Source organism: Aspergillus aculeatinus, assembly GCF_003184765.1.
Source record: "Aspergillus aculeatinus CBS 121060 unplaced genomic scaffold BO66scaffold_37, whole genome shotgun sequence".
Taxonomy (NCBI): domain Eukaryota; kingdom Fungi; phylum Ascomycota; class Eurotiomycetes; order Eurotiales; family Aspergillaceae; genus Aspergillus; species Aspergillus aculeatinus.
Genome location: NW_020291506.1, coordinates 252569 through 278528, shown reverse-complemented (window position 1 = coordinate 278528; position 25960 = coordinate 252569). Strand labels below are relative to the sequence as shown.

At 54.3% G+C, this 25960-nt stretch overlaps 9 protein-coding genes and 1 pseudogene across 10 annotated transcripts; 5 read left to right on the top strand and 5 right to left on the bottom strand.

The window, feature by feature from the left end:
* Nucleotides 1-130: 130 nt before the first annotated feature.
* On the top strand, nt 131-216 carry BO66DRAFT_t226 (annotated as a pseudogene). The gene has a single exon. The product of its transcript is annotated as a tRNA-OTHER (tRNA).
* A 506-nt stretch (nt 217-722) lies between these two features.
* Nucleotides 723-2626, top strand: BO66DRAFT_134727 (uncharacterized protein). The gene has a single exon (XM_025642003.1). It carries the CDS (start codon nt 1098-1100, stop codon nt 2457-2459), a length of 1362 nt encoding a protein of 453 aa, XP_025501965.1. The 5' UTR covers nt 723-1097; the 3' UTR covers nt 2460-2626.
* Nucleotides 2627-3423: 797 nt separating this feature from the next.
* Nucleotides 3424-4748, top strand: BO66DRAFT_440522 (NADH:flavin oxidoreductase/NADH oxidase; the record flags this gene model as incomplete). Its single annotated transcript, XM_025651264.1, has 2 exons — nt 3424-3594; nt 3651-4748. 2 exons carry the CDS (start codon nt 3424-3426, stop codon nt 4746-4748), a joined length of 1269 nt encoding a protein of 422 aa, XP_025501964.1.
* Nucleotides 4749-4966: 218 nt separating this feature from the next.
* BO66DRAFT_430179 (zinc-binding alcohol dehydrogenase family protein) lies at nt 4967-6526 on the bottom strand. The gene is made up of 3 exons (XM_025650508.1): nt 6111-6526; nt 5912-6029; nt 4967-5829 (listed from the first exon to the last, which is right to left on the bottom strand). Exons 1-3 carry the CDS (start codon nt 6366-6368, stop codon nt 5102-5104), a joined length of 1104 nt encoding a protein of 367 aa, XP_025501963.1. The 5' UTR covers nt 6369-6526; the 3' UTR covers nt 4967-5101.
* A 302-nt stretch (nt 6527-6828) lies between these two features.
* BO66DRAFT_393331 (acyl-CoA oxidase) lies at nt 6829-9303 on the bottom strand. Its single transcript, XM_025647737.1, has 4 exons — nt 8831-9303; nt 8389-8762; nt 7671-8337; nt 6829-7617 (listed from the first exon to the last, which is right to left on the bottom strand). The coding sequence occupies exons 1-4, from the start codon at nt 9194-9196 to the stop codon at nt 6940-6942; spliced, it is 2085 nt and encodes a 694-aa protein (XP_025501962.1). The 5' UTR covers nt 9197-9303; the 3' UTR covers nt 6829-6939.
* A 668-nt stretch (nt 9304-9971) lies between these two features.
* On the bottom strand, nt 9972-11069 carry BO66DRAFT_327551 (isopenicillin N synthase family dioxygenase; the record flags this gene model as incomplete). Its single annotated transcript, XM_025643956.1, has 3 exons — nt 9972-10414; nt 10466-10840; nt 10910-11069. Coding segments are annotated over 3 exons (978 nt in total), but the record flags the coding sequence as incomplete, so codon positions are not given.
* Nucleotides 11070-11358: 289 nt separating this feature from the next.
* BO66DRAFT_421782 (alpha-hydroxy acid oxidase) lies at nt 11359-12866 on the bottom strand (the record flags this gene model as incomplete). Its single annotated transcript, XM_025649993.1, has 8 exons — nt 11359-11457; nt 11505-11581; nt 11635-11888; nt 11946-12020; nt 12080-12467; nt 12535-12637; nt 12685-12718; nt 12773-12866. The coding sequence occupies 8 exons, from the start codon at nt 12864-12866 to the stop codon at nt 11382-11384; spliced, it is 1101 nt and encodes a 366-aa protein (XP_025501960.1). The 3' UTR covers nt 11359-11381.
* A 452-nt stretch (nt 12867-13318) lies between these two features.
* Nucleotides 13319-14577, top strand: BO66DRAFT_456006 (uncharacterized protein; the record flags this gene model as incomplete). The annotated part of the gene is made up of 5 exons (XM_025652118.1): nt 13319-13353; nt 13405-13610; nt 13671-13748; nt 13803-14269; nt 14320-14577. Exons 1-5 carry the CDS (start codon nt 13337-13339, stop codon nt 14575-14577), a joined length of 1026 nt encoding a protein of 341 aa, XP_025501959.1. The 5' UTR covers nt 13319-13336.
* A 323-nt stretch (nt 14578-14900) lies between these two features.
* Nucleotides 14901-17339, top strand: BO66DRAFT_378115 (Zn(II)2Cys6 transcription factor; the record flags this gene model as incomplete). Its single annotated transcript, XM_025645778.1, has 3 exons — nt 14901-15229; nt 15285-16222; nt 16281-17339. Exons 1-3 carry the CDS (start codon nt 14965-14967, stop codon nt 17337-17339), a joined length of 2262 nt encoding a protein of 753 aa, XP_025501958.1. The 5' UTR covers nt 14901-14964.
* A 976-nt stretch (nt 17340-18315) lies between these two features.
* On the bottom strand, nt 18316-25941 carry BO66DRAFT_472963 (acetyl-CoA synthetase-like protein; the record flags this gene model as incomplete). The annotated part of the gene is made up of 3 exons (XM_025653007.1): nt 18316-18808; nt 18917-25522; nt 25576-25941. The coding sequence occupies 3 exons, from the start codon at nt 25939-25941 to the stop codon at nt 18626-18628; spliced, it is 7155 nt and encodes a 2384-aa protein (XP_025501957.1). The 3' UTR covers nt 18316-18625.
* Nucleotides 25942-25960: the final 19 nt, after the last annotated feature.

Below are 25960 nucleotides of genomic sequence, written 5' to 3'. Positions count from 1 at the left end.
CCCACACCCAAACAGAGCCACTTCATCAGAAAGTCCATCCAAAATAACTTGTCCACGTGAAATGGCAGCCAAAAGCCCCATAGCCGGGTTCGGCTATCAGCCCTGCAAGTGCTGTCTCTCTCAACAAGCACCCCGTATGGTCTAGATGGAGACGACGGTTGTGGGTCACCTAACGGTTTCCTGCTTCAGACCTGGGTTCGAACCCCAGTACGGGGGAATTTCTTTTTTGGCGGCCGCTCGAGGGGGGATGGTGTCATGGGGATGTCATGGTGTTGTTTGAGGGGGATGGAACGGAGGGAGGGGGCCGGGGGCGGGGTGATGTCAGGGCTTTGATTGCGAACGAACATCAATGGGGGCTGAGAACTGAAGTTTTGAGTGGGCGGGGGTGAGATGCAGTCTCGAGGCAGGAGATCTCGGAAGTAGCACTACTACTTGCGAAGAGGAACGCTATTGAGGGTCTGATTTGGGGGGTTTCGTGTGGTGAGGTGAGGACGTCATCGCTGGAGAAGCCAGCAACTATCGCGGCAATGGGAGGCTGCTAGATTAGTGCTGATCGATCCGTCGAGCCATTATCGAGCACTATAGCGAGCTCACCAGCTCAAGCAGAGTAGATCTGGGCCACGAGGTCTGCTACGGTGGGATAGGTTCTATCCGAAGACGTCAGCGATGGAGCCTTGAATGAGAACTTCCATCCCGATTGGGAAACTTGCGTACAGCCTCAATTCTATGTCAAGTGACCTTGTGCACTGCGTCTGTTCTGGTTGAAGCCAGTGTCCTGTATAGGAGCGATGGTTTCTTCGCGATGGATGCTTGAAAGTGGCTGCAAGGGATGGGACTGCAGAAACCCAAATTGGAGAGAGACTGCGGCTGCCATCCCGGCCAATGGCTCGCTTGCAGAAGGTAGTGTAGATAGTATAAGATACGCTACCAGTCTGCTTTACAAGTCTGCTCCGAACCCCAGAGAATCAATTCAATACATCACATACAGAATGAATATTCGCTGTTATATTATATTATAAGCCAGACAGGGTCCTGTCGCTGAGTGTCTCCGAGATCATGACTTTCCGGTCTCAAGTGTTGGGCTTAATTCCGTTGAAATGGCGCAACTCACCGGGCTCATGCGACGAGACTGGGGAATGGACATCAGGGTTGAAAGACTGCAGGAACCAGGATTGACAATCGGGCGACTGGAAGAATTATTCCATAGTAACGCCGGAGCGGCTGACAATGAGATGGCAGTGGATATCCTCGACGAGCTAAACCATATCCTACCACAAATAAACTTGGCGCCTCACCACACCAAGAAGACCATATTTGTGACATCAATTACCGGGTTCCTTGGAAGTCAAGTGCTGCGCTGTATACTCGCGGATCCCAATGTCGGACATATCATAGGGTTAGTCCGGGCAAAAGAGATATCCGAAGCCGAGCAAAAGATCCAATATCATGCTGAGATCGGTGGCTGGTGGACGGGAAATCTGGACCCGCGTGTTGAGATCTGGCTTGGAGATTTGAGCAAGAAAAAACTGGGGCTGTCTGCAGAAAAATGGAAGTGCCTCACTGGAGAGTTGAGCGAGACGCGAATTGATGGCATTATCCACAGCGGAGCGAGAGTCAACTGGCTTGACTCCTATGGGAGTCTCCGACCGACTAATGTCGACAGTACCGTGGAGGTTCTTTCTGCTGTGGCGATGCGATCCAGGCCATGTGCTCTGACCTATGTTTCAGGCGGGTATCTTCCAGCAGCGGATGAATCGGAAAAAGACATCGCGAGGAAGCTTGAGCATGCCAGTGGATATGATCAGACCAAGATGTTGTCGAGGTTGTTGGTGGAGCAGTACAACGACAACGTCTACAGGCTTGAGGACCCATATCTTCCAACCGCGCAGACGATTCAACCTGGCTATATTGTTGGAACCAGGACCGAGGGTGTCGCTCATACGGAGGACTTTCTGTGGCGGCTTGCGTCCAGCATTCTCAGTCTTGGCGCGATCAGCGAGGATTTGACCGACGCGCACATTCCTGTAGCTGGTGTTGATCAGATTGCACGATTGGTAGTCGAGAACACAACTAGAAGGACACCCCAGTCTAAACGTGACGTCGACTGCTGGGATGGGCTCACGCTGGGTGAGCTATGTGCGATACTGCAGCGGGAGACGGGGATTACGGTGAAGACCATGCTACACGACGAGTGGATGCGCGCACTAAGCTCAGACGTCAGTTCTAGATCCGACCATCCATTTATTCCGGTGCTGCAGTGGTTTGAAGACAATCAGTGGCAGTTTGCGAGCAAAGTGGTGGATGATTCTCATGAGCCAGTCTTTGAGCGGGAGGAGATTGTGGAGGCCATTGTCAGAAGTGTATCATATTTGGTTGAGATAGGATTCCTGCCTTGCAAAGACAAGAGAGAGGAGCCAGAAGGGTGTGGAACAATGCCGATATTCGAGAGAAGTAACTAGATTAGAGACAGAGGAGGAGAGAGTCGAACAGAATAATGATTGTTGATAAGGCATGACCGAGTAAGAGTAAGTAGTAGATGTGGTAGATGTGATGGGCAGCCCCGCCCCGCGGTAGTCACGCCGCCTGTCGATCATGTGACATCTTTTGCTTCTTGCTTCTTGCTTCTTGCTGCTTTCTCCCTTATACTTACTGCTTTCTCAAATCCATCGGATGCATCACCCTCCCCTCTCCATCAATACGATTTGCGGGTTCTTGACATGGCATGATCTGCAGTCAAGGTAATTCCGTCATTTTCGGTCAACAGTAAGCAGATTTACTTGACTTGATTTGCCAATCGTTGAATTGATTCTGACGGTGCAATGCTGCAGGCCCACTCTAACCACTGCTTAAAGTATGCGCATCGGAGACATTCTCAATGCATGAAACGGCTTCCACCAACCATCCTTATCCTGTCCCCAAATCCAGTTGCCCTGCCTCGAAATTGCTGGATTGTACCAGTGATCTGATATGAGTAAAGCCGACTGGTGCCACTGGTGGAGCCCACCTTGGAAGATACTTTTGCCTCGGGCAAACTTTGCATCAGAGGCTTTCCAGGCACTCAACGCCATTGACGGATACGCGGCCAGGGCCCCACACTTTCTGGTCTGATTGCACAAATTGTGCTGCTGACAAACCTGCACAACCATGATGTGCCCTGATTTTAGCCACATTCGGGACGGAGACTTATACCGAAAGGGGAGGTGATCAAGGGGGCCCGCCCTGGATGAAGAATGTTCGGCAAGTTGGGTCTGCTCCACCAGCTCTTTGCATGCCGAATTTCGAGCGGTTGAACATCTCCACTCTGGATTTCAAATCATGTTTCCAACGGATTCTATCCAGGCCTTATAAAGGTCGCTGGTCGTCCGGTTAGGCCTTTATCAGTCTCAGTGTGGCATATTCCAAGACAATTCACACATCCTCACCATGTCTATCCCCGACGTTGATATTGCGCCCGCTCCGGGCATCTCCTACTTCACCCCCGCTCAGGATCCTCCCGCAGGTACGGCAGCCAATCCTCAGACTAGCGGCAAGCCGGTCCCCAAGCTCTATCAGCCTCTGACCATCCGCGGTCTTACTTTCCAAAACCGCCTCGGTGTAGGTTCTCTCTCTGTATGCACTTGATGATAATGAGCTGACTCTGCGGTTGCTAGCTTGCTCCCCTCTGCCAATACAGTGCCCAGGATGGCCACATGACCCCCTATCACATTGCCCACCTGGGTTCGATCGCCCAGCGGGGCCCCGGATTGATGATGATCGAGGCGACTGCCGTGCAGCCCGAGGGTCGCATCACCCCGCAGGACGTGGGTTTGTGGAAGGACTCGCAGATCGAGCCCATGCGCCAGGTTGTTGAGTTCGTGCACAGCCAGAACCAGAAGATCGGAGTGCAGTTGGCCCACGCCGGACGTAAGGCCAGCACCGTTGCTCCTTGGATCTCGGCCGCCGTAGTAGCCACCGAGAAGGTCGGCGGGTGGCCGGACAACGTCAAGGGACCCAGCGACATCGCCTTTGCCGACTCTTTCCCCCAGCCCAAGGCGATGACCAAGGACGACATCGTCCAGTTCAAGAACGACTGGGTTGCCGCCGTCAAGCGCGCGCTTGCGGTCGGGGTTGACTTCATCGAGATCCACAACGCCCACGGATACCTTCTCTCGTCTTTTCTGTCCCCCGCTGCCAACAACCGCACCGACGAGTACGGTGGCTCTTTCGAGAACCGCATCCGCCTCCCCTTGGAGATTGCCCAGCTGACCCGTGACACGGTCGGCCCGAACATGCCCATCTTCCTCCGCATCTCTGCTTCCGACTGGCTGGAGGAGGTCCTTCCCGAGCAGAGCTGGAACAACGACAGCACCATCCAGTTTGCCCAGGAGCTGGTCAAGCAGGGCGCCGTCGATCTGATCGACATCAGCTCCGGCGGTGTGCACGCTGCCCAAAAGGTGAAGTCCAGCCCCGGTTTCCAGGTTCCTTTCGCCGCTGCGGTCAAGAAGGCTGTTGGTGACAAGCTGCTTGTGTCGGCGGTTGGTGCCATCACCAACGGTCGTCAGGCCGAGGAGATCATGGAGAAGGACGGCATTGACGTGATCCTCGTTGGCCGTGGATTCCAGAAGGACCCCGGCTTGGCCTGGACCTTCGCCCAGCACCTGGATGTGGAGATCTCCATGGCCAGTCAGATCCGTTGGGGCTTCACGAGACGTGGCGGTACTCCGTACATCGACCCGTCGGTGTACAAGCCGTCGATTTTTGATATGTAATGTGTTATAGATTGTACATAGACGAGCGTTGAACATACAGTTGCTGTCGAGGATTAATATCAGAGATTCTGAACTCTCCTATTTTCGTCTAGTTATCACACAAGAACACTAGGTGTCACCAAAATCACAATTCCTAAGATTTTGTGCTGTTACTGACACAACGACCCTCGGCAACCGACAGCATACTCACATCCACAGATCTATTCTCTCTGCATTCCCATAAGCTAGTCTAAAACACAGCCATCTATAACTACCAATACGTCTGCAATGATAAACGAAATCCACCAACCAACCCAACTCAACCAAGTCTGGAGTACTGTACATACTTCCCGTCGTTCCACAAACACAAACGCCTAATCCTTCAAACCCGGCGTCTCCCCCACGCGGAACACATACTTGACCGCACTGGCCTTCCCATCCCGCAAATCCCGCATCGCGTCCTCGACCCCCAACAGCCCCTTCTCGCGGACCTCCCACGGATGGCCCTCGAACGTGCCCTCGGCCAGCGCCCTTCCAAACCACCGACAAAACACAAAGCACAGATCCCGTGCGTCCGCCGCGCCGCCCACCTCGTGCGCACTGCTCACCCACGTGTTGGTCTTCACGCCGGGCGAGACGTCGTACGGACAGGGCAGCACGTAGTTGACCTGGCCGCCGGGCGCGACCACATTGCGGATGACTTCGGAGCTGGTCTCGCTGACGATCGTGTCGAGGATGTGTTCTAGCTTCAGTTCCGCAGAGGAAGAGGATGCGGCAGCTAGAGCGGCCTTCACGCCTTCGATGGTCTTGGCTGCGCCGTCCCGGTAGTCGACGATCGCGTCGCCGTGCGCCGGGTCCAGGAAGCGGGAGATGTAGCTGGCGCCGCGGCCGGCGATGGCGATGATGGGGTGGATGTGGCTGAGGCGGGCGAGTTTGATGGCGAAGGCGCCGACGGCGGTGCTGCCGCCGTAGATCAGGAGGGGGGTGCGCTTGGTAGCTGGAGCTGGGGCTGGGGCTGGGGGCGTCCAGGGGAGCGGGAGGCGGTGGTGGTGGTAGAGCGAGACGATGGCGGTGAGCGCGGCGAGGGGGATTGTTGCTGCTTCTGTTGGTGTGTTAGTTTTGTGTGTGTGTTTGCCATCCATGGGTTTGGGTATGACCCAAGGAAGGGAGGGCAGAGTACACACCCTCGAAAGACACCTTGGCCGGGATGTGGAAGGTGGTGTGGCTCCAGGCGACGGCGTATTCGGCGTACGAGCCGCCGGGGGCCAGCATTTCGTGGAAGGCGCCCACGCGGTCTCCGGGCTATTTTGCTGGTTAGTTACGTTTCTGGCATATCATGATGGATGATAATGCTTGTGGAAGATGGAGATGGAGGGCACTCACCTTAAACTCAAACACATTCCCGCCCACCTTCTCGACCACGCCCGCGATGTCGTCGCCCTGGTTCACCCCGTCCTTGATGTGCGCGTATCGCTCCCCGAACGTCTCGTCGTCACTGCCCGCCAGCTCGGGCACCTTCCAGTCCTTCGGGTTGGACCCGGACACGACCACCCGGATGAGCACCTGGTCGTCGTTGATCTCCGGGATCGGGGAGTCGACCAGCTTGCAGCTGGGGCCGGGGAGGTTGATGATCTGCTTCATTGTAGGGGATGATATGCGGATATGGGCGAGTCGTTGAGTTGCTGGCAGCTATCACTGCCACACAATAAATAGTTACTCGCCCCCCCCCCTGCTTGGATTACCCCATTGTGGCCTCACTTTTCTCTCTCTCTCTCCAAAGAAGTAATTATTAAGCAGGGTGGAGACGGTGGATGCTTTGACGTCACCTGAAGAAGCTTATGTTGGGGTTGTGCAGTCCGGAAGGGTGGGAAATGTGCACCCGAGTTAGAGTTGAAGGATATGGGCCTGGATTGGGAAGGTAAGTTAGTGGACTCGACCATGGAGGGAGATGCAGTGCCTAGGCAGATCTTCAACGGATGTTGTTCAGCCGTGATCCGTCCTGTCGGGCAACGGCAATTGTTGAAGAAAGTGGAGCCTCCCCGAGACGGGGCATACTCGAGTAGTAACTACTACCAAGGATCGACCGTTTTGAAAGCTTCTTGTTTCATATTTACATGTATTCGCCGCACCTCTAGCCTCTAGTCTATAGACTTTCTAGATCTACATCTACCCTCTACCCACCCAATAACCATAATGAAATGTCCCGGTCAAATTATAGCTTGCTCTTGGGCGGGCTGTTTTTCAGGACAGCCGAGTTCCAAGGATAGGGGTCGAACACCAGATCGTTGACTGGGTTCTGGCTGGCCCGGCGGAACAGATCAGGGTAGACGTCGCCATCATACTTGCCCAGACTGCTGTCCAGCTGCCAGTCCGGAATCTTCCAGGCATCCACCAGCCGCACCGCGTGGGGCCGGATTTCATCCAAAAGCTTCATCACCGCGTTCTCCCGTGCCAAGCCAATCTGGCGGACCGTAACAGCGCTCGACGAGAAGAACTCGGAAGCTTCACGCTCCAAGGTGTGCAGAGCGTACAGACGGAACAGCTTCTGCAGGACCTCGGTCGTCGCTCCGTCCACGGCCGACGCCACCTCCTTCGAGTTGACGGCCTCGTAGAAGTTCTTGACAGCCAGGTACTGGGAGTGAGCAGTCGACAAGCGCCAGAAGTCGACCAGAAGACTGTTCCACGAGCGCTTCTCGACGTCCCGGTGCTTGAGCGCCTCAAAGGTCATGTGAGCCGTGCGCCAAGCAAAGGCAGCCACAATGTCAGCATCGTTACCGAGGATGTCAAACGAAGCGCCCTTGTCACGACGGCTGAGGTAGGTCTGCAAGATCTGGGAGGTGTCGTTGCCGGTTCCCTTGCCAGCAAGAACAGCGCGAGCAGATTTCAAAAGCTAAATCAGTCAGCGGAGGTGTCTTGGCATATCGAAAACGTCACGTCACTTACGTATCTCGCCACCTGCTGCGTCAACATGTAATTGTCGCCTTCCCAGGTGAGCGTAGGCAGATAATCCGAGTACCAGGGCCCAATGCCGCTGAAGCTGCTGTATCCGTGACCACCGCAGGCACGACGGCACACCTCAAGACCTTCACCAGCCGTCGTACTAGCCAATGCCTTGAGACCGCAAGAGGTAGCATGGAGATCAGCCAACAAATCCGCTCCGGCCCTCAACTGCTCAGGTCCGGCACCACGCTTATCCTGTCCCGGCTCCGAGGCAGCCTTCATGCGGGTCTGGTTCTCCTCGTAGAGTCGCTGCATGCCCCGACCGGTGAAGTGCAGGGCATACATCGACGCAAGCAAGGGAAGGAGACGGATCTGGACCATCTTGTAATTAAGCACCTGGTTCTCTCCTTCATGGCTCTTAGCATCGCGGTCCTGGAACTGTCTGCGCACAGCGCAATACCGGGTGGCGATGGTAACACCACGAGCAAGGACACCACCAGCCTGGAGGACAATGTTGGAACGGACCCAGGTCATGGTACCGTAAACCAAGGAAGGAGAAGCCGGGCGCTGGTACTCGCTAGTCGTCTGGTCCACGCGACAGAAGCGAGCCAGCATATTCACATGGGGGATCTTGACCTTGTTGAACAGAAGGAAACCATTGTCCATCGTGCTGGGAGAGTCAGCATAACTAATCAACATGCAAATGACGGTCGGTACTCACTTGTATCCGAATTTCGGTCCGATATCACCCACGTATACGTTCTCCAAAGGCTGATGCGTCTCCATGTCACGGATCTGCACCACGAAAGGGTGAGGACCGTAGTTCTTGCCCTTGATGTAGAGCTGCGCCATCACTACCGCGTGGTTGGCGGTACGTCCCAGAGAGCCGATCCACCACTTGGAGGCAGTCAGCGTAGGGGAGTGGATGGTAAATGTCTTGTCCTCCGGGTTCCAGGTAGCGGTGGTCTCGAGTCCACGGACATTAGACCCGTGACCCAACTCCGTTTGCGCATAGCATCCCAGGATCTTGTAATTTTGAGCCGGCTCGTAGAAAAGCTTGTGTTGTTCCGGCGTGCCTTGTTCCCGCAAGGTGACCTAGCGCAAAGAAGTGCCAATTAGTTCTCGGCCAGACCGGGATGGGCAGAGAATTGGTCCAGACATACCAGAAACATAGTGGCATGCAGACCATACGGCGTAGGCTCTGAAAGCAAGTCATTTGCAGTGTGGAATTCGGCGTCCGACCAGCGGTTTTGCTCAGCCAGCTGATGCAACCGCTTGGCCTTGGCCAGGGACCGTTGAATGCGCTCGGTCCGGCCTAAGGTGTGGTTGTCGGACTTGTCGAAGACTTTCTCCGACTTGAGGATGGACAGGATTTTGTCTTGACGGTCAAGGAAATCTTTCGTGTGAAGCAGCTCACCGAGCTTGTCCACTGCGACATTAGACTGAGCACGCTCCTCTTGAAGCAAGTGCGAGCCCTGCGGGTCGGCCGGCTTGAGGGCCTGAACCCAATCGGGAGGTGGAGATGGCATTGTAAGATAGAATGAATCTGGGGAAAAGAAAAGCCTTTGAAAGAAACTGTGGAAATGAATCTGGGGGACAGGGGGTGGGGGAGGCGTTATAAAGAGGCCAGATTCCGGGGGGGAAGTTGGTGAAGCGAGAATAAGCCCAGCAGCGTTGGGATTATTCGGTCGAGACCCGTCGGCTGTCGGCGCGGCCCAATGCAGTAAGTACCGAGGCAAGTTGTGTTGGAGCCTTGGAGCCTGAATACGGGGGAGGGGTGAAGACACTGAAGACGCAAAATTGCCGACTCGCACATTTCCATCGGACCGATCTTTACCGAGCCAGTACTCGTGTTTTATCTGATCGCTATCACGAGCTAGGATCAGCAGCAGTTCGAGTCCATTGCTGGTCTCATGGCTTCAAACTATCGGGACTGCGATGAGTCGGACTCAGCTTCACATGTATTGTCACAGGCCGTGTGAGTTGCTCTGTGGTGCTGCCCAGCCTGGCCACCATGCAATGATGGTATATAGAAATTTGAGAATCAGATCACAGCACCATGTTCCTACAAGGTGCGCTCAAAGTTCCGGTCGGATATGAGACAAACACTGGCTTTTCTATCTACTATGAAGAATCTCAGTCGCATGCTTATCGAGGCGACCTAAAATTTAGTTCCGATTTGCAAGTGAATAACCTGAGGCCACAAACGAGAGCCCGGTAGATCCACTCTCACATGTTGAAGCTGAACCAGCATGGTCCACGTGCACCTCTCACACTCTCGCTCTCGATGCCAGTAAATGAGGCTCAGTCTACGTTCCGATCCACAACGATCGCATTCCCCGTATCTTTTGATAATTCCGCCATAGCTTCAACCTGCTGCGAGTTCCCGTACGTGTCTGCATACCGCGCCAGCATCCACTCTTGCACCGTGATGGGAGGATATTTGGCCGCCTCCGTTTCCCCCTTGCAACTCGGAATACACTCCACCAGAAAGTCCGGGTTGCCTGAAAAGAAGAACGGCGCACTGTATCGCTCCTCTCCACTTCGATTGATCACTCGGTGGAGGTTGGATAAATATCGATCGTTCGTCCAGCGCATCATCATGTTTCCCAGGTTGACCACCAACGCGCCGGGTACAGGGACAACATCTGCCCATTGAGATGCCTCGCGGTCCCAGACCTGAAGTCCGCCTTTATCGTCTTGCAGTAGGATAGTGAGACCGCCGAAATCCGTATGCGCGCCGATGCCTGCAAAAGCGACTCAGTACTGCTGTTTGTCGGGGTGTTGGTTCTGCGTACCTCGCTCCAAGCTCGACTCGTCCGTTTCCTGCGGCGGGTAGTGCAACAGCCGCAGAATAGTCGCCGAGTCGCGGCAGAACTCGTCGAACCAGTCCTCTCGCAAATCTAATGTCAATGCCAGTATGCGGAAGATCTCCAGAGACAGGCAGGTCATGACGCTGTGGTAGTCATTCACCACAGCGCGAAACTGCGCTGGATCACTGATTTCTTCCGGATATTTGTTCGCACCCTGCGAGAACTTCCCAGCCTTCACGGCGGGATGGTCTGGGGCCAGCTCTCGGCAGAGGTAAAATCCTTCCTTCAAGTCGCCGGGTCCTCGTTTTTCGAAGTTCTGTGCGCGAAGGTGTTCGTACCCCAGGTTCGGTGTGCCGATGTCTAGTTGTCTTACGGGTCAGCTTACTCCTAGTCGCTTAAGCCTAATCGATGATTCAATGAGCGGCCTACCCATGCTGTATTTCTCTTTTACCTCAGCTGGAAGACTGAACAGGGTCCGGGCTTGCTCGAGAACATTCTGTTGAATGTCAAGGGGAATACCATGGTTGACCAGCTGGAAGAATCCATGTCTCTCGCAAGCTTCTCGGATCTGCCGGACGAGGGTTGCTTTCTTTTCTGGATCGGCTTCGTTCCAAACTACAAAGCATTGTCAGTGATACATAATCTCCACATCTGATATCGGCTTCGAACCTCCAAAGTCAATTATAGGCGGTGCTGTAGCCATCGTGCTGCTGTGGACTGACTTGTGTTGAGGTCAGTGAAAGCGGGGTAGGCGCTTGGACACGTGGACTTGCATCCCCTGGCTTTTAAGCTACTTTGATGAATAATGATGCACAGAAAGGAAGAAGTCTCAAATTTGGGCCAATCTGCTAAATATCGAATTGTTCAAATGCGGACTGGCTGGACAAAGAACATTCTGTTCTCAAAGTTTGGAAAGAACGCCATCGGGTTTGAGGATTGACAAATGCCTCCTTTGGATCTCCTTAATCGAACGGCATCTACTCGAATTAGCAATGAAATGAACCTTCATGAATGGGAGCCGTACCCAGCTAGTGCCATCGTGATCATTAGCTCGTTGCGTAGGATCTGAATGGCCAGCTCCACACCTTTCTGGCCGTCGTACTGGAGGTCTGTCATTAGTAATGCCATCTCAGGAGATGAAAACGGATACGTACCGCCAATCCCCAGATCGGAATTCGTCCGACGAAGCAGAAATCTGCGCCCAGAGCAATGGCCTTGAAGATGTCGGAACCGCGTCGAATGCCTCCATCGATTGTGATCTGGATACGACCCTTGGCAACCGGTGCGCATTCTCGCAGAGCATCCAGAGTGGCCGGGACACCGTCGAGCTGGCGACCCCCGTGATTAGAGATGACGACGCCGTCCAGGCCATATTGAATGGCGAGCTCAACGTCTTCAGGGGTATATACTGTGGAGAGGTTCATCAGAGGTGGTCTCAGACGAGTCAGCTGAGACTTGTTCTTACCTCCTTTCAACCAGATTTGCAGCGTTGTGTTTTCCCTGAGCCAGGGGATGGTGCTTTCCCAGTCTAAACTCGGATCTAACGCAACCTCAAGTCAACAATCGCGGGCATCACCGTGATTCGAGTTTTCAACCTACCGTACTCTGTCCGGTTGGAAGTATCACTGCCGCAACTTAGGATATTCGGCCATTCCATATCCTCCGGCAGGGTGTAGTTGTTCCGGTGCTCATTCAGCCGCTTACCTAAAACAGGCACGTCCACCGACAAGAAAAGCGCCTTGTAGCCCGCCTTCTCGGCTCGGCGCAGCAGCTGCAGCGTGATTGACCGATCCCTCAAAACACACATCTGCATCACATATGGATTCCCGCAGCCCTGGCTGGCCACATCCTCCAGCGAATAGTTCGAATATGAGGAAAGACCCATGCAGATGCCATGATTGGCAGCAGCGCGTGAGGTTGCCAGCTCGCCGTCAGGGTGCGCAAGTTTGTGTGACGCTGCCGGGCTGAATCCGATAGGGAGGGATACCTGTTCGTAGAGGAGTTTAGTATCGGTACGACACACCCAAATTGAGGGAATGGAGAAAGTGCTGTACCTTCGTGCCAAGAATCTCAGTACTAGTGTCCACCTTGTCTACGTTGATCAAAATGCGCGGGCGGATTTTGTACCGGTCGAACGCCGCCTCATTCTCACGCAGTCTGAAGTTGTGTTAGGGATGTAGGCGTGACAATTGAATTGGACGTACGTGATGAGATCCATGGCGCCCTCATTATAGTACTCTATTGCGCGTTAGCTAGACACTTGTGCTGGTCATGCTCGGTGCAACAGCATACCTCTGACCATCACAGGGAGGTTCTGGCTCCCAAGAGCCTTGAGATCTGCGATGCAGCTGACATTTTTGTCATAGCTCACTCCACGGTGGGCCATTCTCAAGATGTTCAAGGGGAAAAGGAGTCGGACTAGGAGAAGGTGATAGTAAGAGAGTAATGGCTAGACCGCAGAGAATGGGTGTTGCATTCAGCATCTTGTTGGTGTTATATGAGAGGGAAGCACACTGGCGCATGACACTTTTTAGGACGAGATTTCCCAAAACGGTATGAGAGTGCCATAGTAAGACGCAGCGCATCTACTATGCATGATTCCGCATCCCCAAACACCGGTCGGACATATCGTCTGAGATAGAGAGAGATTGCTTTCACGTCGGTATAGTTGTTTTACAGCCGAGGCAGGTCTTCCCCGGGACCACCTTCCTATCCGGGCCCACTACTCGACCCCGTCCATCTCATACATTGCGGGGTCCTTTCTTCTCCCCTCATCCTTCACTCTCATCTCTCATTGACAATACCATATCGAAGATCGAGTTTCACACCGCAGCAACACACACAACCCCCTTCACTATGGCGAAAATCTTTCTGTAAGAACGAAAATCCCCACAGCCCACGAGATCATGCTCACCACTCTTCAGGACTGGTGCGTCAGGCTACATTGGCGGCGATGTCCTCCACGCTCTTCGATCAGCTCTACCCAATTGCGATTACAGTGTCCTCTTGAGGGACGAAGAGAAGGCGAAGAAGGTCCAGGCTGACTACCCTAACGTGCGCGTGGTGATGGGGGATCTAGACGCTGCTGCTGTCATTGAGAAGGAGGCCACTCAAGCAGACGTTGTCGTCCGTGAGTTTGCTCGCTTTGAATTCCATGAATCACATTGCTAACCGCATCCTCTCCCTATAGATGCCGCAAGCACCAACCACATCAAGAGCGTCGAAGCCATCGCACGTGGTCTGTCAGCGGAAGCTAGGACGAAGCCTGGTCAGTAGTGATGGTCGATTTGGAAGGCGAGCAATAGTTGATAGTGATTACCAGGCTACTGGATTCAGATGTCCGGCGCCAGCGTTCTTTCCATGCCCGATATTGAAAGGAACACTTTCGGCCAGGCATCAAGCAGCATTTACAGCGACGTCGACGGCGCCGAGGAGGTGCATGCGCTGATCAAACGCTACTCTTCTAAGCGCATTGTTGACAACTTTGTCGCCAACTTGCCTCCGGCGGCCACGCGACCCAAGACTGCTCTCATCTTCGGCCCGATTATCTATGGTCGCGGCCGGGGCGCTGTCAAGCAGCGAAGCATTCAAATTCCCGAGCTTGCGCGGGCCAACCTGCAGCGTCGGGAGGGTGTTCAAGTGGGTAAGGGCGAGAGCACCTGGAGCAACATCCACATTGCAGACTTGAGCAACATCTTCGTCAAGTTGGTGGAGAAAGCACTAGATAATGCGGACGGCGAGTTGTGGAATGAGGATGGGCTATACTTTCCGGTGAACACCGAGATGCTGGTGAGTGGATTGACTGTTCGTGTCGTACCCCAGCCGCTAACAGCATCTAGTCCTTCACGGAGATCTCACAGCGCATCGCACAGGAGGTCTACAAGCTCGGTCTTGCAGACTCAGCTTCTGTGAAGGAGGTTGACCCTAGCGAGGCGGACTCCATCACGCCCCATGCTGCAGTTATTCTGGGTACGAACGCGAAACAGGTGGCGCAAAGAGCTCCCCAGTACTTGACCTGGGTGCCCGAACGACATACGTTGGAAGAGGAGATTCCGCTTGCTGTCAGGGCTGAAGTAGAGGTCTTGGGCTTGGCGTAGCTTCAAGGCTTTGATTAGAAATCAAACATATGTCCCCAAGCCATCATCGCAATCTTTAATGTATTTTCTTGATTTGGCCTGGGCTTCTGTTCGCATGTTCTTCTTGGTTCATAACATACATCATTTTAACTGTAACTGTCTTCGCCATTTCTTTTTCCTATCGACAGACGTCCCCACTAACCCCAAAGAAGCAAGTCGTTCCGACAGGAACCGCAGCGAAAAAGGAAAGAGATCCCGCGGAAAGTGAGGGGTTGCAGATTGTGTCGTGCTTCCTGATATAGCAACAACCTCTCTATTACCCCAGATTCCCCATGATATCAAAACTGAGTCTCAGATTCGAAGACTCTCAATACACCATCGCCACGATTGACAACCACTTCCGATGCCATGGCAGGGTCCAAGGCATCAGGCAACCGATCCCGTCGCACCCACGCTTTGGGAGCCTGCAAGACCTGTCGTCGCCGCCATGCCAAATGCGATCAACGGAGACCCTCGTGCCAGATGTGCCGGGCCAGTGGGGTGACATGTGAGGGGTTCACCGACGATATTCGCTGGGTAGCAGCACGCAAGCATCAATCGCCGCCGCGAACGAGGGACTGGAAACTCAGGAAGGATCCGGCCAAGTTGGGCCCGAGACGTCTTCTTTACACAGGTGATCTGACTCTGTCTCGTCTCCATGATGGCCTGCCTCTAATGACTCAATTCAGAGCAATCACGGCTTTCTATGAGTGATGCATTGAGCGCGGAACTAGTATCGGGGTCTATCGATGCCTCATTAGCGGAGATCGATAGCCGGGCGAGGGACTCAGACCGACCTACCGAGGAAAGTATCGTGGTCGGGCCTTTCTCTGTGCTGGATCTATCGGGTCCGAAGCATGAAGATACTGCCTCGCAGCAACAAAGTTCCAGGGCCACGGAGGTCGTGAGCCCTCCGCCGACACAAGCACCCCTGGTTGAAACCAGCTCGGTCGTAAGCCCATCACTGTCACAGGAGTCGATTGCTTACATGAACGATCTGCTACAATGGTCGGATCTCTTCAGTATTGACCTTCAAATGCCAGACTCTATGATCTCAACAGCTTTTGATATTGGTGATGCTCTTTTCCTCGAGCCAGATGCACAGGCTGCTGTCAATGGTGGTGCGGTAGGAACAACAGATCCAATCCTCGATACAAATGGGGAGCAGGAAGGCACGCACTCGAACTTAATCCCTCAGTTACTCTCGACCCTGGCCAGTGATCCGGTCAATGTGCTGGCTGATGCCCACTTTCTGCTGCGACATTTCCAAGACCATGTCATCTCTCGCATGTCAGCCATTCCTCTCGAGCAAAAGTCTCCGTGGAAGATCACGAATGTGCCATCCGCAGTGGTGACGTACAGTGATTTGACCTTTCTAGGGTCGCAGAACATCAGCCATGCTCGCTTAGCGAACCTATATTGCCTTCTGGCATGTTCTGCGCTGCATCTGACTGTTAATCCATCGATGAGTACATCAGAGTCTCGGGTGAACTGGCAGCCGATTGCTGAGCACGCATATGATATGGCCAAGGACCATATGCAAACATCACTAAGACATGAGATTCAACCCAAAGCTGCCAAGTACAAAGACCAGCTGATGGCTATCTGTGCCTTGACCGAATTTGCTGTAAGCTTCATGCATTAATTGCGAACCACAGTTACAGCATCTTACTGACGCCACGTAGATTATCAGCGGCCAACAGCAAGATGCAAGATGCTATATGGTCGACGCTGAGCGACTACTGCGCTTGCGGGGCCTATCCAAGCGACGCATATCCCAGAAAGCTCGCCTCCTTCACCACGTATACACTTGGCTCCGGATCATCGGCGAAAGCACCTACACCCTACACGACTATACTCCTTCAGAGCATTTCATGAACGCCTTGAAATGCTCGTTCCGATCTGAGAAGTCTGACAGCATCAACAAATCTAGTACCACGAGCGAACAGACATCCCGATTGGACGACTTCCTCCGTCTAGCCCGCGGCCCGTCCGACAGCGACTTGAATATCAACGAACCCAAGAGCCAAGATGTCGGTCTCCATGACATCCACCTCCAAGACTCCCGCAGCTACCCGGATACTCTGTATCATCAAATCTATGGCATCCCGGAGACCTGGCTGAGTCTCGTCTCCCAAACAACACGTCTGGCCAACGTGATGGAGACCTTCCGGGTGGCCCGGCGGACGCCGCAGGTGAAGCAAGCCAGCATCGAAGCCTGGGACGCGCTGCACCGCCGCAGCGCCCGGCTCGAGAATATGGTCTGCGCTTTAGCCTCGCGCAAGGTCGAGAGTGCAAGCACGTCCCCGAATCTCTCGGAGGTGTGCTCCCAGGCGCACGAGTACCTCCTCGAGGCGCTGAACTCGGCGCTGGTCATCTTCTTCTACCGTCGCATCCGCGAAGTACACCCGCTGATCCTCGAAGGCCACGTCGACAAGGTCGTTTCGTCGCTCAGCAAATTTGATGCTGCGTTGACTGAAGCAGGACAGACCGGGCCGGGCACCGCGTGGCCATTGTTCATTGCGGGGTCCGAAGCGACCACCCTCGAGCGACGGAGCGAGGTCCTGAAACTGTTAGACAAGGGAGAAGCGCGGTGCGGGTTCGCGGGGTTCCGCGTGGCGCGCGATGTCATGAAGGAGGTCTGGACGCAGCAGGACGAGCACATCACTTCCAGTCGCGGCGAGTCCATCCCGACGTGGTTGGATGTGACCAAGCGAGGGCAGATCTGGCCTATCCTTGCCTAGAGGGGCTTAGGTTGTCGTATGTTTCATGGTATCTACGAAGTAACGAGATTATGACACGGAATGCGCTTAGCATTTTACGATTCTTTCCATGCCCAGTCTATGTTCGACTTCTATACACAATTTTGAACCAAGCACGCATCGCCACCGCTCAGCTCCCCCTCACTTCTCCCCTTTCACTGCCGGCACAGCTGTCCTATTGCTCTACAAGCGATCACCTGGTGTTCCACCCTTTCGTAACGGGATGGGTGGTAGGGTGGGTGAGGACAATTGAAACACTGTCCTGGTTGAATTCTGGTAAAAGAGAGATAGCGTAACGACAAAGCGATCGTCGGGAGATAAGACCCTTATGACATGGTTCCACCTGACGGGAGGAGCTTCTCATCTCGGAGACAAGACTCTAAATGCATTTGGAGATGCCCTAACTCCGGAGTAAGTATTGTAACTTATTCCCCCCTCGTCCCGCACTGGAAGTGCCACTTCCTCTCCCCCGGCCGGAACGAACTACCCTCGCAATACAACGGCAGCCGTCAGCAGTCCCCTCAGCCTCATCGCCTCAGGCTACCAGCACTTCCTTCCCCTTCTAGAAAAAGTATAGTTTCGGCAGGTCATTCCGCTCGCGCTCGTCATAGTGCGTACGTACCTAGCCCACACCCCACACCCCACACCTCGCAGCCGAGCATGTCGCTGCTTCTGTACTCGTATGCCAGCACGCGAGGACATGGCTTCGTGCAAGATTTGGTGCACGCACTGGTCCGTTCACGGGACACGCACCAACTGAGCCTAGAGCAGCTAGACTCTGCCTTCTTCCGGGGTGGCTCTGGTATAGCTTAGTTGGTGCACAGGCATATTTTTGAGCCTTCAGGGTTACACCTGGTACGGCTGTGGATGGTATACTTCTGTGATGCGGCAGGTAAGTTTGCTATGTCAATTTATCCAGGGGAGGGGACTGCTCTTTCGGGTTAATGCGGCTATAATAGAAAGTCCGTTGAAATGATATACAAGTTACTCGTAACTTTAGCTGTGTTCTATGTACCCCACGACCGGGATCAGAGTACACGAAAAGACAACAAAGGAATCATCAAGGACAGAAGACGTCAAATTCAACTACACAGATGCAAAGCTATCCGGGCAGGGCTAGATATCAACACGCCCCCCGCCCCCGGAGCCTGGCCAGCGAGACCACAGAGCCGCAGACTGCAGACTGCAGACCGAATCCTCTGAACAGTGATACTGTAGAAACTGCGTTCTGGCCTTTGGTTATTTGGACCAGAGACGTGGGGCAGACACTATGATTCCACCCGGAGGATCTTCAGCAGCGGCTCCGTCGGGTTCCGCACGATCAGGTCGAGAAACTCGAGCATGCGGGCCAGAATCTCCGAGGCGTACTTCTCCGAGGCGGTGGACGTCCAGTAGCGGAGCTCGATCTCGATCTGGGCCGGCGAGGTGTGGACCGCGAGACAGAAGTCGTACTAGGTCACATGGTTAGCTTTTGGAGTGTCCATGATTTCGGTTATTGGGTGGAGGGCTTGTGTTCCAGAATGGGGAATGGGCGTATGGCTGGGGGGATTGCTACTCACTTCGGTGGGATCTTCCAGGTCGAGGAGCTCGACTTGGGTGCTTCTGGTAGCAGTCGCAGCCGCAGTCTCCTTGTCTTGGGAGCGCGCGGGATGCGAGTTGGTCGAGACGGTGTTTTGGACGGTCAACACCGTATTGAACAGTTGCTGGTCCAGATCATTGTCTGGCTGCGCCCGGGATCTGCGGATCATATCGGGCATGGAACAGTTCTGGTGCTCGGTTCGTCGTTGGATCCCCGCTTGGTTCCGGTTCAAGGCCTCCACCACTGTGATGTTGGCTTCCAGGGCGAGGCGACAGGGCAGGATGTTGAAGAAGGAGCCCACGGAGTCCCAGACGTCGAGGTCGAGGTCCTCGCGGCCGGACGTGACCGTCCCGAAGCAGACGTCGCGAGTGTTGGTGTACCGGCCGAGCGTCAAGGCCCAGGCCAGCTGGCAGATGTTCGTGATCGTGAGGCGGTGGGCCCTCCAGAACGCGTTGAGGTCGTGGAATTGGGCTGGCGAGAGATGACGGCTCTGCGCGCGCGGCGAGGGGGGAAAAGAGGGTGAAGGTGTCTCCTCTGGTCGTCGTGAGAGGTGTGATGGCTGAGCATCATGCAGCACGTGCGACCAGTAATGCAAGGCCTTGGCCGACGGTCGTTGCTGCTGTAGGTGGGTCAGGTATTGGCGGTACGTGATACTGATGGATGGCAACGGCTGCCCGTCGAGGATGAGACAAAGCTCCCTCATAAGAATCGACATGGAAAAGGCATCGATTAGTGCCCCACCCGTCTCCAGTCGCATGAACACCTCTCCGCCATCATCCTGCCTGATGAAAAGCCGGTACAGAGGCGAAAGCTCCCACGACTGAACGGGTCGTAGGCTTCTCAAATCAGCAAGTGCCGTGCCGCTGGATGCGCAAATCGGGTCCTGCAGGGTGCCTGGGTGCAGAACGACCTGGAGCTTCCTTGCAACGGCCTGGGGATCGACGACGACGATTGTGCGCAATGCTGCATGGCGCTTGACAAGATGATTCCAGGCATTGCTCACCTGTACCGCACTCACTGAGCCGCCGGGGAGGATCTGGAAGATCGCCGTACTCGTGTACTGGGATGAATACAGCTCCAAGATACCGTTGTGAGCGTCCGAGCACGGATATATGTCCTGGATGTTATGCGACTGTAGCGAGGTCAATTGATATCGAATCATTTCGAAGTCGTGAGCGACATCGCTAGAATAAACAGAACCAGCTTCGCCCTCCGAGTGATACTTCGGAGTCACACCCTTCTGGAAAGCAGGATCTGGACACTGGTTCTGGTTGCTGCGGACATAAGCGCAAAGCGAAGATACTGTGTCGTGAGAGAGAAATTCATGCATGGAAATGTTCATGTTTCCCCGCCGACATAAGGTCAAAACCCGCATGGCACTCAGGGAATCACCGCCCAGAGCAAAGAAGTTATCGTCTAACCCAATAGTCTGCTCATCCAGTGACAACGCGGTGGCAAAGCTTGCACGCACAAACTGCTCCTGGGGCGATACTGGTTCCGTCTTCGACCCAGCGACACCACCCCGATGCATTCTCAGGGTTTCCGTGTCAAGCATCGACGCTGCGTGCCGAAGTGTCTTGCGGTCGATCTTTCCGGTTGGACTTAGGGGCAGGCACGACAATTCTAGCATTAATGACGGTACCATAAACGGTGCTAGGTGCTGCTGGAGATGCTGTCGGAGGCCCGCAAAGAGTTGTCGATTGTCTGCTGACGGGGGTAAGAATGGGATCTGATCGTCGCCGAGAGCTGGGGTCATAGCTAGTGTTCTCTCCACCGTGACTGGACTGTAGGCGAACGCGACCAGACTCGATCTCTGAACGCTCTGAATTTCCACCAACTCAACAATTACTGCAAGATCGTGTCCGAAGCCCTCGGCACAACGCTCAATCTCGTGCAGCTCAATGCGTTGTCCATGGAGCTTCACCTGGGTATCCTTTCTACCAATCAGAAGCAAGGATTTGTCCCGGTTCAAGATGGCAAGGTCTCCAGTTTTGTACAGTCTCGAGCCCAACAGAGCAGGGATTTGATGACTCCAGGCCGGATCCTGGATAAAGGCAGCTGCAGACTCTTTAGGTCGGTTGATATAGCCCCGGCCAACAAGAGGACCGCCAATCAGCAACTCTCCCATTGAGCCAACAGGCATAAGCTCATTGTGATCTTCCGGGTTGACGATCCAATAAGTCGCATTCAGAGAGGATCCCACATTGTTGAGAACGGAGTTGGGGGCCAACTGAGGTGTCGTCGACGCGTACATGGTGCACTCCGCCGGTCCGTATGACTGATGCAGACGTACCCGTGGGGCCCATGTTGCCAGGTCCGACGCTGAGGGGGACTCTCCTCCGAGGATCAGTGTCTGGAGAGATGGCACTTTCTCCGGTGAGAGGGTCCGGGCCACCGATGGGGTCAACATGGCCATATTGACCCGCATGGCCGACATGGTCTCACCCAGGCTATTCATGCGCTGGCTCTCGGAGGGAATACAGACGCAGCCTCCAGTGGCAAGCATGAAGAATATTTCTGCCAGGCAGATGTCGAACGCCGGCGAGGCGAAAAGCAAGCACCGGGACGACTTTGCTGCGCCGATAGCGTCTTTGTGGGCATGGATCGTCGAGTAGACCATCCCATGTTCTATAACCACCCCTTTGGGGGTACCGGTCGATCCGGAGGTAAAGGCAACATACATTGGATCGCTAGGGCTGACCGGTGGTGGGAGCCAAGAATCGCAACCCTTCCATTCTCCCAGATTCCATGCGAAGGGGATGATCTGCCTTGTGGTTTTGGTTCCGCACTCGAATTTGTCCTGTAACCCCGGAGAGCAGATGACAAACTGCGCGTCCACATCGTCCAGAATCCCGTTCAAACGCTGCGCTGGGAAATTTGGCTCCAACAACACCATAGCAGCTCCGGACATCAACACGCCGAGAATCGTGACGGGAAATAACCTCGTGCGCCCCAGACAAATCCCGACAATCGTCCCAGGGCCTGATCCCGAGAGTTGAAGATGACCTGCGAGACTGCGTCCCATGGCGATTAGCTCTTCGTATGTGAGGGAGCCATCCCATGCGCACACAGCTTCCCATTCTGGCTGCGTGACACCAAGCCCCTGGATAACGTCGTGAAGGCACCTCGGCGACGGGTGATCATAAGCCTCTGTATTGATCTCGGCCATCTGCTGCCATCGTTGAGAGACAAGGCTTTTCAGATTGCCGATGATGGAATGAGGCTGCTGGATGACGTGTTGCAGGAAGGATTCGAAGTCATCGAGGAGGTCCTGGACAACACTAGGAGTCAGAATTTCCCCGTCATAGAAGGCTTTGATCTTCAGCAGACTGTCCTTCTGTTGGACCACGATTGAAAGAGGATAAGATGCAAAATTCAGGTCTTCGGCTTCATTCTCGGGTAGGTCGAGGAAGGCCGAGGATGTACTCTGAGATGAGCGAAGTCGGATGGTCAGAAGGTTCTGAAAGCTGCAAGCCCAAGCTGCCTCTGGGCTTGACTCCGCTATAGTCTTGAGGCCCGTATGCTCATATGGCATGAGAGATACATCGTGTTCTTGCAGTTCAGCTAACGTTTGTTGGACAGATAGCTCCGTGTTCAGCTGTGTTCGGAAGGGGAATGTGGTAAATGTCGGACCTGTGATACGATCAATCCCAGAAACCGGAGCGTTTCGGCCGGTAACAGTCAGCCCGTATATGACATCGTCGGAGTTTGATTGGGAGGATACGACCAATGCCCACGCCAGCTTGATTTGGTTTGCGAGCTTCCAGTTGACCTCAAGGTCAGCTAAGGAGACCTGATGGCTTTTTACAAGCCACTGAGGTAAGGCTGATGGCCGCCGGGACAAGGATGATGGGAACACTGGGGACTGGTAATCTTTGAGCTCGTCCTTCCAGAAAGAACGGCTCATGTGCGAATCCGATGTCGCAAGATATTGAATGTAGTGAGTGAATGCGGGCCGCGGTTCTGGTGACTGGCCTTGATAAAAGCTGTGCAGGTCCTCGAGCAGCTGTACGTACGACCATCCATCAAAGATGGCGTGGTGAATCGTGAGAATAAACAGAACAGGGGTATTGAGTTGCTGAATTGTCAAACGTGCGAGTGGGCTTCCGAAGCCCATTGATCTCCGGACATCGTCGGCGAATAGTCCTTCCCTACAAAGGAGATCATCTTTTATGACGACCTGCATCATGGTTCCATCCTTCGCCGAGACGATCCGAGTCCGTAGTATTGGATGCACGACCCAAAGCCGTTCCCATGCGGCACGCAGCTGAGTCACGCTCGTCGAAGAAGGTAATGAGAATTGGTATGTACCGATGAAGGCCCCCGGCCTTTTGATTGACAGCGACATGAGACCTTCTTGTAGAGGGGTGCACGGGTATATATCCTCGATCTGGCTTGGCATGACCTGACACTGGACGGCGGCAGTAGATAGAATCTCTTCTCTGTCATGCCTTCCCAGGAGAGCAAAAGGTGGAATTTCGGGGCTTTCTGCAGTCTCCAAGGAGGACCTCGCAATCTTATGGGCGGTTTGAGAACGGATGACTTCTGCAACTGTGAGCTCCAGACCTCGACTGCGCGCGCGAGCGACAAGCTCAATCGCGGCGAGCGAGTTTCCTCCCAGTTCATAGAAGTCATCATGTTTACCGATGGCTTGTCCAGGACAATCCAGCACCTCAGCAAATAGTGAACGGATGAGGTCCTCTTTCAATAGCATATCGGGGTCGAAGTCACTATCCTCGTGGCTATCCATGGTTGACGACTCTGTTTCTGAATTGTGTGTTCGTGAGTGAGTTGCTGCTGTTCCCAAATCCACCAATGCCCGTCGATCGAGCTTTCCCGTTCGCGTCAAAGGGAATCCAGTCACCCAGACGTATTTGGTAGGAATCATATATGGGGGCAGGCGGTCTTGGAGCCAGCCTCTCATGCCCGCAGAAACAGAACGCATCGCAGCATCGACACTGACAATCTGACCCTTGCAGCTGTCAGAACACAGGTCTGTATCTGCGTATGCCAAGAAAATCGTCAGAAGCTTGCCTGCGCTGCTGTCTCCAAGCTGAATCACATCAACAACTGCCGCCACTTCATTCTGGTACTGAGACGCAAGATATTCGATTTCTTGCAGGTCAATGCGCTGGCCATGGATTTTGACCTCCCGGTCTTTCCGCCCGATGTATTGCAGCGTCCCATCATCCACATTATACCGAGCAAGATCTCCAGTCCTGTAGAACCGCTCATCCTCGGGGACGCCGAACCGGGTCGCCCAACGGGGCGTGCTGATGAATGAAGTCTGGCGCGGGTAATTGAGATAGCCTCGGGCCACGATCGGTCCACTGACAAGCAATTCCCCCACGGCACCCAGAGGCTCCAGCTGGTCATGATCTTGAGGATTCACAATCCAGCAGTGACCGCTGTAGGAGCGCCCGATGTTCTGCGGGTCATTTGCCTTCACACGGGGCTGGATCGTGGTTACAACGCTGCACTCAGCAGGGCCATAGGCATTCAAGAGTTGGACCCTATCGGCCCATTGGCTCACATCCTTGCGTGACATGGGTTCACCGACGAGGAGCAGTGACTTGACCCCCGGTATCAGATCAGGTTGGAGGAAACGTGCCACGGACGGAGTCAATTCCAGCCAGTTGGCCTGGAGGGTGTTGATCGCGTTCGACAGCCCGTTCAGACGCTGTTCCTCCGAGGGTATACAGACACACCCCCCGGCTATGAGCGTCATGAGCATCTCCAGAATACTGCTATCAAAGGCGTGGGCGGCAAACTGAAAAGCACGAGTCCGGGAATTCAGATTCTGGACCGCATTCTGGGTTAGGGCATTCGCACAGAAAGACCGGTGCTCGATCACGATTCCCTTGGGCTTCCCAGTCGATCCTGAAGTGAAGGCGATATAAGCAGCATTGGATGGATTAACGACGGAAGTCCGGTTGCAGTTTGATTTATCAACCTCAATTTCGGTTCTCGGGACTGCAATTGCTTGCCGATGTACTCGGCCGCCCAGTTCGTGCAGTGAACGAGAGGTGAGGACAACGGTTGCCTCCACTTCGACACAGATTTCCTCCAAACGATGGACCGGGTGGGAAGGATCCAACAGAACAAAAGCGCCACCTGCCCGCAGCACCCCCAACATAGCGATCGCGGTCCATTGTGACTTCTCAAAGAGAAGCGGCACAATCGTCTCGGAGCCGATTCCATAGGTCTGCAGCAGAATGCTGATTGCTAGCGATAGCCGATCCAACTCGGCGTATGTGACGGAGCCATCCCAGGCACACAGAGCTTCCGCCTCAGGCTGACTGTGGCAATGTTCTTGGATCAGTGTGTGGATACAAACATTCGGCCTGGACAGGGAATAAGGATCGTTCCATTGCTGGATCGTCTTCTCGCCGTAGGAGCCGAGAAAGTCTACCTTGGAAAGCGGCAAGTCGGGAGTCAGGATCATTTGCTCCAGGAGCCGAACACAAGAAGCCAATTGTGCCCAGGCCATGCTTATTGTGAGGAACTCTGGCGAGAAACTCATGTACATTTGAGCCGGTGACAGGCCGCAATTCAAAAGCACAACCGTTTGAAAGGTCGATGGTAACTCGGAGGCCATTAGTGCCTGGCACAATGAAGACAGTCTCATTCTCCACTTACAAGGGCTGTTTCACCGTCCCAGCTAATGATGATCGCAGAGGTGGCCTCGGTTTCCACGAGACACTCGGTGCTCTCCTCGGCGGCATCCCGCAGAGCGATGTCGGCATTTTCGGATATCGCCCAGGTCTCTACATGCGGTAGCTCCGAACTCGTGGGATTGATCTTTGGATCAACGACCGAAGTCATCGGCGTCTCGATGACTCCGAATTTGCTTCTCGGTACCCCCGAGACTCGGGAAAGTAACAGCGCCCATGCTGCCTTGAGCGGATGCGCTGGTGAGTTAGATGTGCCACTTGCGCGCCACCTCGCTAGCAATTCCTCATCAAGAGGGAGAGAGATAACATGACGATCAAGACACAAGTTCATGGTGAGCCCGCTCTATCGT